This window comes from Rhipicephalus microplus, chromosome X, assembly GCF_043290135.1.
Source record: "Rhipicephalus microplus isolate Deutch F79 chromosome X, USDA_Rmic, whole genome shotgun sequence".
NCBI classification, from domain to species: domain Eukaryota; kingdom Metazoa; phylum Arthropoda; class Arachnida; order Ixodida; family Ixodidae; genus Rhipicephalus; species Rhipicephalus microplus.
In genome coordinates this window covers 52,982,959-52,996,403 of record NC_134710.1, presented here as the reverse complement: position 1 = coordinate 52,996,403, position 13,445 = coordinate 52,982,959, and the positions used below count along the sequence as shown (strand labels likewise).

Sequence of the window (13,445 nt, the reverse complement as noted above, 5' to 3'; positions counted from 1 at the left end):
TTGTGGTAATTCACTTTTTCAATGCAAGAAATTTGGACAATTCAAATTCATTTGAGATGGGTGTTGAAATGATTGTCACACTTGGTGAGGAATGACCCAACATCTGGTGGGTGCTTCATAGTAACGATACTCCGAACTCTAACTTCAAAATTAGCATACCAAGTGCGAGAATATAGATGATGAATGCAGTCACTCACTATTTTATTATTTTTTTACTGGCACAAGGCTGTAAGCACGTTCGAAAAATTAGACAATAAAAAACTAAATTCACCTTCAGAGCATACTTGGCTAGTTTTTACAATGCCAGCCATATAGAAAATTTACTTACCGAACTGCATTCTTTCGGTGAAAATTACTGGAAGAAAAAGTTTTCCCAACAAATACAAGAGCACATGATTTAATGGAGCTTGGCACGATCCAGTTTGCTATTAATGCAGCCGTTCAACCACCACTGGTCACTTTTAATGATACAGATAAGTGGCGTTTCAAGCCATTCAACTTTTGTTGGCCTGAACAACTTCTTTAGAGCATGGTAGATGCAGCTTTCTCAAATGCAGTTTAAACGCAACAGGATTCACCTGAGAAGATAATTGGTGCACAAATAACATCACTGAACTTGAACAAAGCACTGGCCTTTTTTTCACCCAGTTCCTGCACTGTTTCATATGCAGTAAAGTGCACCAAGATATCTGGATCAGCAGTAAAGGATACACACCTGTCAGTCTACTGGGCACACATCCCACTAACACTGTACATGTCATTACAGTGTTAGCCCCAACGATAAGCAAAGGAAAACATACCTTGCCCTCATCCTGCTGCCTCTCTCCTTTGAGACAATCCTCATCATCATCTTCCTCGTCAAGACATTCCTCTAGCTCATCTTCCAAGCCACGTGTGCCAGTGTTAATGCCACTATCATCATCTAGGTCACTCCTGTGTAATCCTGGATCCAATACAATTTCTCCATCAAAGTCCTCTTGATCAGAGTAAGGTTCGATGCCGCCTGGACTGTCTAACGAGTCAGCGGTGACCCCATGACCATCGTCTAAATTGGTGCCAGTGCCCCCCTCACCAGCTGTAGACACGGTACTTGAGAGGTTTCCATCCTCCTGGACAGCAGCAGATAAACATGTCATGAAGCTCTACACAGGAAAAAAAAATGAGCTTGTGGGCAGCATTAAAGAGCCCCAGAACCAACTTTGAAAAATTTCTAAAATTTTAAGTAAACGCACACATTAGGTTAAGACATTGAGTTTAGAATGCCGTAATGATCAACAATGCGGCATGCTTCAGCGCTACAAGCTCTGGGTGCTTTGCAAATTCTAACAAGCAGTCTTTTCTTCTATCTGGGCCTTTTGGCATTCCTCAGCCCCACAAGAATCAGCAGAGATGATGACACATTGCCTAATCATCATTAGATACCTACAACAGGCAAAAAAGCATTTCACACTTGCCGTAATGATAACAGGCATCGCTGACTGATGTTCCCACATTTAAATGAAAATATATACCCTACAAAGTGGCCGAAAGGATGATTGCCACCGTAGCTAGATGGTGGAGCATTTGATGTGTTATTCAAAGGACGCAGGTTCAATGCCTGCTGGTACCAACTTATCTTTTCGTCCACTTTTCTTTGTTCACATATACATTACCTCTAACCTTATCCCCTATACTTTCCAACACATCACTGTCCATCCTCATAAATTTTTTACCAATATTCATCATCGATGATGACTGTGAGGTTTAACGTCCCGAAACCACCATACGATTATAAGAGACACCGTAGTGGAGGGCTACGGTGTCTCTCTTAATCGTATGGTGGCCTTACCTCAGGGGGTAAGGCCGCTGTTGACCGAACTGACAAACATCCTCTACCACGACACGTTGACGACGCCAATATTTCTGTCACGAAATTTTCTGAACGTGAAGCAGCGATTTCCGCCGATATTTCTATAACCGTCGACAATCACTCGACTACTGCACTCGTGGATACTGGCGCCATTTACTCCGTTATGAGTGATTTATTTAATTGACTGTGGGGTTTAACGTCCCAAAACCACCATATGATTATGAGAGACGCAGTAGTGGAGGGCTCCGGAAATTTTGACCACCTGGGGTTCTTTAACGTGCACCCAAATCATAGCACACCGGCGTACAGCATTATCGTTTCCATCGAAAATGCAGCCACCACAGCCAAGACTCGATCCCCCGACCTGCGGGTCAGCAGCCTAGTACTTTAGCCACTAGACCACTGTGGCGGGCCCAAATGTTCATCATCATCAGCCTCACTACGAATGAGGAATTATATAGACCCTAACAGAATATGTTTAAAACCATGCCAAGATGGTGCAGACACTTCAAGACAATGTCGCCTGAATTTTTTGCTTATACCTTTCTACTTTATCAAGAGCTTTCTCACTGAAAGAGCTACATTTCTGTTATAATAAGTAGTATTTTACTATAGAATATCAATTTCCTAATAAGGATCTCTTTACCTCGCAGGGCACCACAAATTTGATCAAGAAAAATGTTACAAGAAGCAGTTTAGAAATACTTCCTACATCACATGTTTATCGATGCGGCCATTGAAACACACACAAAAACCCCTCCCACACTATTCTCACTTACATTTTCATCCCAATTCTCATTGAGTGCGGGTAACAGATGAGTATAAAAGCTCTCAGCTACCCAATGTGTCGCTAAATGAACCTACACTGTGAAGTACTATATCCAATGAGCCCTCAAAAAAAAAAAAAAAAAGAAACAATGATGGCGCAAGTCTCATTCACCCGCTCCAAACCACTGGTATGTTAGTGATAGTTTTAAAGGAGCCCTGACAGCAAAAGATTTGTTTGTGATATTTTTAGTAATTATTTATGTATTTATTCAAAATACCCTCAAGGTACAAATAAATTTTAGAGGGAGTGGGGTCTACTTAACAAAAAAAGAAAGAAAAAGAAACATAACAGTAAAGTTAGAGAGTTTAAAAAATTTCATAAAGGACATAAGAAAACATCAAGCGAAGTAGATACAAGCAATGTAGAAGAAACAAACGAGCAATGTTGCAGTAGGCTGGATAAGACATTTTTAAATACAGTTGTATCAGTGATATCCGTTATTAAGGCAGGTAAACCGTTCCAATCTCCTGCTGTCCTAGGAACAAATGAGTTAAAGGCTGCAGTAGTAGACAAATATGATATGGGAACCTTATGATGATGATAAATTTGTGCGAACGAAATGGAGCTGGGTGTACAAACAAGGAATGAAGTGCGGGTTATGGTAGTTGTTAGGCATTACATCCACTACGGACAGCTGGCATCACCTATCGTGATGTTGTGCAAATATTAGCGGTTGAAGAGAGTGGCCGCAAGGGGAACAGAGAGGATGGTTGGGGTGATGGCGAAGCGGTTCACGAGGCATCAGTTATGTAATCTCTTCAAATCGTTAATAAGTCAGTTGTTTGTCGTTCAATCAGACTTGTCATCGTACGCATCAACCACTGACATGACGACGAGGACTTAACAACAAACCTATAGCCGACGTAGAGCAGAAGACGAAGCGAGCAGATAACACTGTACGTACCGAGGCCTAGCCACAGCAAGTGCAGCCAGCGACAAAGACCAGTATAGAGATCGACCACACCGAAGAGAAAAAGTCCCTGCTGATTGCAGACGAAGCGGCTTTTGGCACGAACGAGCTGAAGCTTACGACGCCTAAAGTTATTTTCGAAGACAGCATCTCGCCGACTCGCTTGAAACGCACGAACGCCATCGAAAACCGAACTACGCTGAACGAAAATGCAAACGTAACAACGGAGCTCGCAATGCTCAACACAACGTTGCAAATGATGGCGCGACTTCAAGAAAGGCAGTTGGGAACACCGCCAGGCACATCGAACAACAACGCCACCAGTGCTCAGCTGCAAATAACTACGACACCAGATCTGACAGGAACCCTGCCGACCTATACGGGAACTGAGTCAGACCACTTCGCTCGGTGGGAGACTGCCGTAGAATCAATGTGCGAGTGGTGCGCATGGACTGAGGCAGCAACAATCAACGCAGGAATCTCGCGACTTAGGGGCCGCACAGCCCCTTGGCACCAAACTACTGGGCACCTGCACGCTGACTGGACATCATGGGTAATGGCATTAAAAACTGAATTTGACAAGCCTCTCCTGTTCTGTCAATGGGTCGCCTATGTCGACGCAAGAGCTCAATGAGAGAACGAAACTATGACAGACTATATATACGGAGCTGCACGGCTTCATTGACCTGTGGCTCTACATTATATAAAATATTGAAGTATTATAAAAAATACCTGTTTAAACAAGCAATAATCATAAAATCATAACCCTCTATCAATTGCTCATCAATACCTCTGCAAGGCAATGTTGTCGCAATGAAGAGTAACGGCTTGGCTTGGCTTCAGATTCAGAACTTCCTACAGGGCCTCCCCTAGGTGTCACTGTAGTTGCTGTGCTCCTCTTCATATCTGTGTTATCACCTTAAATGAAATGAATTCAATCATTATTATTTATGAAGCATTTCTGCACTAATATTGCTGGTGATGAAAAGTAAACGATACAAAGCTATTTTTATATTTAGAAATCAAGTTTTTCAAAAGCAAAACGCACATTGTGCACATGAAGCAAAGATAATTTCTGAAGAGAAACATACGATTTGAAGAAACATATTCCACAAGTTACAATATATAGCCAACATAAGTTCCATAATAAATGCAGAACTTGAAATGACTTTGATTTACATCAATAAACAGTAACAATCTAAGCAGCACTGTGGGATGAATAAATGCTGACATCTGAGATCTCATATTGCCACATCCTTATTTGTACCTGCTATGTGCAGACAAAAGCAATGAAGATAATTGATCTGGTAGCGCGAGTGTCTCTTCTAGTACAACACACAGGCTATGACTTCTATTTGTGTTGTCACCAGTGAAGCTAGGCACAAATATGGATGCACCATTATTATGGACAGAGACGCTTTATTAATTGAAATACTCAAGTATTTAAAGGCCAACTCCAGCGATTTTTCATCTATGTGAGGGTGATCGTGATTCTGTGTCCCTGAGAAACTCTTGCCACGAGCCTAATAGCTGAAATAATAATAATAATAATAATAATAATAATAATAATATAATAATAATAATAATAATTTCTCCTAAATACGTGGTACAATACTAATGCACAGAAACTTCGAAAATACTATTATTAAGCAAGAAGGCAATATCAAAACCACACAAAGCTCACTGCCTACGTATGACATACCATTCGGTAAGAGCCGGAAGTGGTATACAGGTCCTGCTGGTGCGGAGTATGAAAACTGTGAAAGCCAGGTTGTGCGAACACTCGAGGGAGAGGCAAGCGCGCTGAGCAGAGCCAGCCGAATACCACAGGGTAAGAAAGCTTACCGTGCCAAACACTGCGACCGTTGAATTGTGACCAGGAGAATAAACACAATTGGGGGAAAAGTTAGTGATGCCATCGGCTGCGTCATTTCCGTTGACATGCCAAACATGACGTCACACAGACACTGCTGCAAATAATTCTGGCAAGCCAGGTGAGCGCTTTTAGGTAATCTTTCAAATTTATTTGCAAATAATTAGCACATCTCTCAAGCATGTTTTTTGGTATAAATTACAGAAATATGCAAAGGAACATACACAGCAAACTTCATTCAGATCCATTGACCTGAAAAAATCGCCGGAGTTGGCCTTCAAATGTATTTGCATGATATGAAACTCACAATACATTCTAGCATGTACAAGCCAGATGATGCAGCCCCAACTTAGTTTTATACTCTGTAACTAGTGCCCAAACTGTCATAAAAAATAATTTAGGAAAGTGTACACAATGCAAACTCTCTTAAAATGGGCCATAAATCACCCCTCACACTTGGCGTGATAAACACCGCGAAATGAGACGGTTGTAATGTGACTTTAGTTTCAGTTACATTCTGTTCTTTAAACCCGAGAGGGCGCGTTGTGTATTTGTCTCTGTCCTGTATATATATAGGTGTCCTGAGTAATAAAGGCTTCTTCGAGTCCATGTTTTGGACTGTTCATGGTCGCTCTACAGACACTACAATGGCTACGAGGTAAACTGCAAGTAATGCTGCTTCGCAACCGTTTCCAGGCTCCGCTCCGCAGATGTATTTTTTTCGCCAGTGTAACCAGGGTCCAGCTACCATGAGCTGTTCTGGTTTGACCTCGCCACCGTCATTCCTGCTCAGCCCCGGCCATCCAGCCCTGCCATGGGAATAGTGGCACCGCATCTTCGAGACGTGCCTGCTTGCTTCTTGAGCTACCGAATTTTCGCCGGAGCGACGCAGAGCCATCCTCATTCACTGCCTTGAAACAAAGGGATAGCGCATTTTACACATGCTACCAGCCGACGCAGCTACAACACCACTACGTCTGCCGACGAGCTCGACGCAACTGGGACGCCAACTGCACCGAATGTCTATGACGTAGCAATTGCGGCGCTCGGGATACACTTCGTGTCAACCAGTAACGTCGTCGTAGAACGCCACCAATTCCATCGTCAATCGTCGGTACCAAAGTACAGGCGAGTCTGTTGCTGACTGTCGCGGCGTTGCGGGAGCTCGCATATTTTTGTTCTTTTGTTTCTGAGGACGATGCTCTTTGAGACCAGTCTGTGGCCAGCGTTTCATCAAATTGTGTACGCGAGTATCTCCTACTTAAATTAAAGGTTGTGCGCTTCCATTCACTAGGGCAGTTTGAGCATGCGAGCGAAGAATTAAATGAGTTTTATGCTTCTGTACAGCCTGTTTTGTAACATTCACATACGCATGCTAAGCACTCATTGAAGAAAGAAAGTGCATGCCCGAAAGCAGAGGATAGTCCGTCAACGCTTGATGGCGTCTCACTTGCGTCACAGAGTGGTCCTTCTCATTCACCGCATTGTTTTCATTGTGGCTGCCGGAACCACAACGCTTTGTGGTCTTGATGTCCAGCTCTAGGCCAGCGTTGCTTATTCTGCCGTCGGAAAGGTCACTTTTAATGCGTTTGTAAACAGAAACGGTTTGCGCAAGCAGAGGTTCATGAGCTTAAGTGTGACGACGCTCCTTCAACACCCGATAATGCCGAGCAAGTTCTGGCCGTCCATCACTCGCCGCAGGATGCGGTCAACACAAAATTGCAAATTTCTGATGTCACGTTGACACTTTTAGTGTATTCGGGCTCATCCGTTTCTATTCTCTCCGACGAAGTGTTCACTGACAGGTTCCCTAACGTGTCACTCTTACCTGCTCCCCACGTTTCCTTGCTTCATTATTCAAAACCTGCAATCTCTGTGTATGGCTGCTTCTGGGCCGACGTTATTTTCTAGGGTTGGAGTGAGCAACTCCTGTTCTATGTTGTCCATCAAGGTAATTCTTTGATTGGCCTTGATGGCATAAAGGCACTTAAGATACATATTGAAGGTGTGACATAGGAGTGCCTTCAAATGTCCATTTCTCCTACAGTGTAGTTGAGAATATGGCACACTTCGATGTTACTACAAAGGACACGCGGTGCAATTACAATTATAGAAGGCTTCCACCAGTTTTAGAACGTGACTTTTCTGTGCTTTTAATTTTCTGAGCTTGGCCTTGCTAAGGGATTCATACACAAAGTTAAGACACGTCCAGAAGTGGAGCCGATATCGTCGAAGCTTCGCCGTCTTCCCTTATCTATTTGGGCACAAGTGTGTGCCGAGCTTCACAGGCTCCTGGACCTCGACATCACAAAAGAGTGACGCTTCAGAATGGATTTCTCCTATTGTCGTTGTTGCCAAGAAGGTTGACAGTATCAGATTATGTGTCGACCTTCATGAGCCAAATAAGGCCATTGTTCCTGACAGTTTTCTATTACCCCACACAGAGGAACTTCTTCACGCCCTTGTAGGTGCTACCCATTTTTCTACACTAGACTTGGCTTCTGCATACCATCAGGTTGTCTTGCACCCTGATAGCAAGGACCTCACTGCTTTCATTACCCATGAAGGTCTGTTCCTGTTCAAAGGAATGTGTTTTGGATTGGCTTCTCGCCCTGCAGCCTTTCAAAAGTTGATGGCAACGATTCTTGATGGCTGTTCAGGAGTCCTATTCTACATCGATGATGTAATTGTATTTGGAAAGACAGCCCATGAGCACCTTCTGAACCTGAAAGCTGTCCTTCAGAAGATTAAGACAGCAGGCTTGAAGCTATATAACAAATGTATTTTCGACGCTCGGAAGCTGACCTTCCCTGGGCATAAGGTGACTACCAATGGTATCGCGCCACTTCCGGAGACGGTAGATTCTTTCGTAAAAACGCCAGTGCCAACAAATATAGCCACCTTACGTTCGTTTCTTGGTTTGGTACAGTACTACATCATGTCTGTCCCTCGGTTGGCTCAGGTAGTGGAACCTATGAGACACTTACTATATTGAAATGAACCTTTTATTTCGTCAGCAGAAGCAGACAGAAGTTTCAAGAAAGTCAATGAGCTCCTTTTATCTAGAACAATACTGCATATGCTTGACCCAGCAATGCCGGTGATTGCGTCAACTGATGCATCTGACTGTGGGCTTGGAGCAATATTGCAGCAGAAAGATGGGCGTGAACTGCACACGATAGATTTCGCATCCTGCACACTATCACCTACAGAATAAAAGTATTCGGTCGGTGAACGCGAAGCGCTTGCATGCATCTGGGAATGTGTAAAATGACATACCTACCTTTGTATGCGCCAGTTCACACTTCAAACTGACCATCAAGCATTGGTTTCTTTGCTGGCATCACAAGGATCAGGACGACGTCCACTTCATATTGCGCGCTGGGATGCTAGGCTCCTCCGCTACAATTGTCTTGTCGAGTACGAAAAAGGGTCGACGAACACTGTACCAGACGCTCTTTCTCTTCTACCAAGCCCTGCTCCAGAAGCTTAACTTGGGACAGATGATGACATTGTCTCACTTGTCGAGCCTGCTTGAATCTCTAAAGAAGAATTCAAGCAAGCTGTTTTTGGTGACGTATGCTTACAACAGGTCAAATCTTTTGTGATGAATTCTTGGCCACCACAGATGCATTTCTGAGCAGATCAAGCCATTTTTCAACATGCGCGAAGAACTTTCAGTGGTCGATGACTTATTGCTGCATGCAGAGCGGCTGGTGGTTCCTTCATCTCTTTCTGCCCAAATCATCGCCACCACGCATAAGACGCATCAGGGCATCACGCGCACGAAAGCAAGACCCCGCAAACAGTTTTGGATGCCTGGTATGGACAAAGAAGTCGAAACAGACGTAAAGAACTGTAGTGCGTGCTTGGAGGCAGATAAGTCTGTGAAAATGTCACCAGCCCACATGCAGCCCGTAGAATGACCTCAGCGACCATAGCAAAAACTTTGCATTGATATTGTGGGCCCCCTTGAACATGTGCCTCAGAACAACAGGTTCATAATCACGCTCGTGGATTATCTTTCAAAATGGCCCGAAGCCTATTTCTGTAGCAGCGTGTCCACAAGTACAGTCAAGGAGTTTCTAACCGGCGTATTTTCGCAAGAGGGTTATCCTGAAGAAATAGTCACTGACAACAGGCCACAATTTATTTCTCGTCAATTCATTATATTTCTTCACGATCGAACCATTCGCTTGTCTCATTCATCAGTTTACTATTCTCAGGCTAATAGACAAATCGAACGCTTTAATCGAACTATTAGGAACTATGTACAGGTGTGTCTTCTGGAGCAACAACTGTTCCACCGAGCAGTAACTGAGTATCTAGGTGTATACAGATGCACCACATGCCACAACCAGCGTTGCACCAGCAGTGTTGTTGCATGGCAGGATGCCCCAAAGAAGGCTGCATGTAGTAGCTGCACCAGCTTTTGAAGAAGATCCAGCTAAAGAGCCCTCACGATTACGCCATAGGATCAAGGAACAGCAGCAAACCAGCAAACAATATGTGGACCGCAGAAGAGCTTCCAAAGAGACTACAATAGCAGTAGGTGATTTTGTTCGTGTCAGGAAGCAGTCTATTCATTTCAAAGGAGATAGCGTCCTTTCGCTTGTCTCATTCATCAGTTTACTATCTTCAGGCTCATGGACAAATTGAACGCTTTAATCGAACTATTAGGAACTATGTACAGGTGTGTCTTCTGGAGCGACAACTGTTCCACCAAGCACTAACTGAGTATCTGGGTGTATACAGATGCACCACATGCCACAACCAGCGTTGCACCAGCAGTGTTGTTGCATGGCAGGATGCCCCGAACAAGGCTGCATGTAGTAGGCTTCTCTGCACCAGCTTTTGAAGAAGATCCAGCTAAAGAGCTCTCACAGTTACGCCATAGGATCAAGAAGCCGCAGCAAACCAGCAAACAATATGTGGACCGCAGAAGAGCTGCCAAAGAGACTACAATCGCAGTAGGTGATTTTGTTCGTGTCAGGAAGCAATCTATTCGTTTCAAAGGAGATAGCGTCTTTTCACCGCCAAAAAATGTTGTGAAGAAACCAGGACCTTAATTCTTCTGGCTACAAGATGATAGGACCTGAAACGCCTCAAAACTTGCCAAAGTTCCTCAGACGAGCCAGTTTCATCTTCCTGAGTGTTTCAGTGAGCTGCTGCCACTTCCTTGCGAGTGTGCTGTGCCGTGCTATCGTTGTGTGCCTACTTCTCCTACAACGGTGCAACCACATCAGTCTCCCGTTCTGCCAGCTTCTCCTGCAGGGTTGCCCCACTTCAGCCTTCTGCTGCCCCAGCTGTTGCGGTGCCAGTGCCACAGCCTACTAGTGTGCAACCAACCTCATCTGGTCCTGCGCAGTCTCAGCCTGTGCCGGTGCAGACTGCTGCCACGCAAGCAACAGAGCGGCCGCCGCGAGAACGACGACCTACTGCATGGGTGAAAGACTATGTGTCGAAGTAGTGCGGGTGTACTTGTGTATACAAGTGTCCTCTATTTGTTCTAACCCCTACTAACACCACTAACCTCTTTAAATAAGGAAGGGAATATATTGTATTGTGATTTTATTTTCAGTTTCGTTCTGTTCTTTGTACCCGAGAGGGGGCGTTGTGTATGTGTCTCTGTCCTGTATATATGTAGGTGTCCTGAGAAATAAAGGCTTCTTCGAGTCTATGTTTCGACCTGTTCATGGCCACTCTATAGACACTACACCCATCTTAGTTTTAAATTCTGTCACTAGTGCCCGAACTGTCATAATAAAATAATTTAGGAAAGTGCACACAGTGCAAACTCTCTCAAAATGGGTCATGAATCACCCCTCACACTTGGCGTGATAAACACCATGGAATGAGACAGATGAACCTCAGGATTACATGGTCAAAAGAATTTTTCAAGGAGCGTAAGTAGAACTGGAAATATAACAATCACTATATTTGCCTCACATCGTTCCACTCAACTTGCTTCATTCCAAAAGAAGGCAGCATCGTTTGAGGTGCCCCACCCAGTGCATTACTTCACCTTGCTTATATGTTGTGTGGTTTTCTTTCTGGGTAGCTGTAGCTGTGCAGTTTGTTGTGGTGTATTTACTGGTTTTACTCAGAGAAACTGGGTGGAGTTTCGAGCGCGCACAAGTGAAGCTGCCACAAGCCAACGTTTTTGTCCCAAAAGAGAGCGCACAACCACTTATTCGCTGTTGCTAAGCTAGCGTCTTTTTTTTTCTTTGTATACTATAAACTGCTCAAGCTGACTAAGAAGGTTTTCAAGAAAAACGTTTCATAAGAAGTTACTTTAGAATCAAATCAAGTTTTGCTCATTTTACTAGAAGATAAGCAGTGAGGTATGATTGGGAACTGCCTGCATTTTTGTGGGCTCCTCTACAAAAAGAACCCGAAGGGCAGGCTAAGAGTATTCCTTTGCTGTCATCATATGTTGGCAATATAGCTGGCTATATGCAGATTTTCTATGCCTAACTATGAAGAATTGGATCCCTTGTGTGACATGACATATGTGTAGCGTTAACAGCATCAGCATTGCATAAATCGGCAGATACATTTGCGCTTATACTCGTGCACCGGTATCTTGATGCATGTGTTCGTTACATGCTACCCTATTAAAAAACCAGTGGTGTTACCGCTGCAGTGCCTTCCATATTCATTCGACTAGTGTGGCATAGGGCATAGAGTTTCCTAAAATTAACTAGAGGGTACTCTGGTGCTGTGATCGCTCAGTGACCATGGGAATGATGGGTAGTACACCGATTTGCCTAGCCTTCGTACTTGGGGGCGGCAAATCGCACGTGTGGCTTCGTTTGTTGCTAGTTTTAGTTTTCTTTCGAAGAAAAGAACAAACAGTTTTGAACTTCGCTAGCCAATTTGAAATGATAAGCATAAATGATTAAAGTGGTAAAGTGCAACTGATAAACTATTGCTGATTGTTCTTTCGTGACAAAGCAACTTCAAGCCATGCAAACCCAAAAAGAATGTAAAGTACAAAGACTAGGCAAATTCGTGTACTACCTATATTTCCCATGCTAGCTGAAGCGCCATGCGTTACAGCTCCCACAGACACTAGTGCCAGAATTCCTTCTAGTGTATATTTAGAAAACTATGGCACAGGGTACTAGAAGGGTGCCACAGTGGGTGCGTGGAAAAATAGGCCAGAGCTTAGGTTCTGACACAATGCAGCATGCCACTGCTTGTGCACTAGTATGTGCAGTCTGTGGTCCTATCAACAATATTGATACGAGCATGTAGTGGGTTTCTGGCTGTTGCATGGCTAGTGTCATCATTACTTGTGCGTGTCGAAGGATTTTGTCAGTGAAAAGACAACGACGAACTCACGCTGTTCGATCGAAGCTGTTCTGCTGTTTGCTACACCGTTAGTTGTGCTGATTTTATTACCGTGACAAACTGGTGGACGTGCTGGGTACAATCCGAATTCGCTAGTTTCAACTCAAGCCGCTTCAAGCTTCTGCCACCATTTCAACAATTCTGGAGAAAAACCTGGCACTTCGCCTCAGCCGTCGCTTGCTAGGACTAACTCCTGACCTTGGTACCTTGAGCTCGGCAAGAATGACCACCACAATGGCAAGTCAGATGCAAGAGAGCATCGTAGACCAACTCCCATTCACCCCAGGCATCGTCTGCACAGCAAGCACCTCGAAGCCATTTCATGGTGATGTATTCGAGGACGTAGATGACTGGCTAGACCAATTCGATCGGGCCGCAGCTGCCAATGATTGGAACGACACCAAGAAGCTTCGCTACATCTATTTTTCACTTGAAGACTACGCTCGCATCTGGTATGAGAACCACGAGTCGAATATCACCTACTGGCAAGAATTCCAGCGACAGCTATGCCAGGCATTCAGAAATACCGAAAGGAAAGAAAAGGCCAAGCAGGCTCCGCAGAGCCGGGTTCAGAAGCCAAATGAAAACGTGGCTATGCTTGTCGAAGACATGTCACGCTTGTTTAAGC

At 44.2% G+C, this 13,445-nt stretch overlaps 1 protein-coding gene across 14 annotated transcripts in view; it reads right to left on the bottom strand.

Annotated features, from left to right (window-relative positions):
- The window catches only part of LOC119176042 (uncharacterized), a 475,621-nt gene that overhangs the window by 140,579 nt on the left and 321,597 nt on the right, over nt 1-13,445 (bottom strand). For 13 of the 14 annotated variants that reach the window (XM_075881071.1, XM_075881080.1, XM_075881083.1 and 10 more), the window contains 2 exons: nt 4,379-4,506; nt 801-1,109 (listed from right to left, as the gene is read on the bottom strand). In XM_075881071.1, coding sequence (XP_075737186.1) covers nt 801-1,109; nt 4,379-4,506 — 437 coding nt within the window. The remainder of the gene's footprint in view (nt 1-800; nt 1,110-4,378; nt 4,507-13,445) is intronic. The other variant, XM_075881081.1, reaches the window with a different exon arrangement.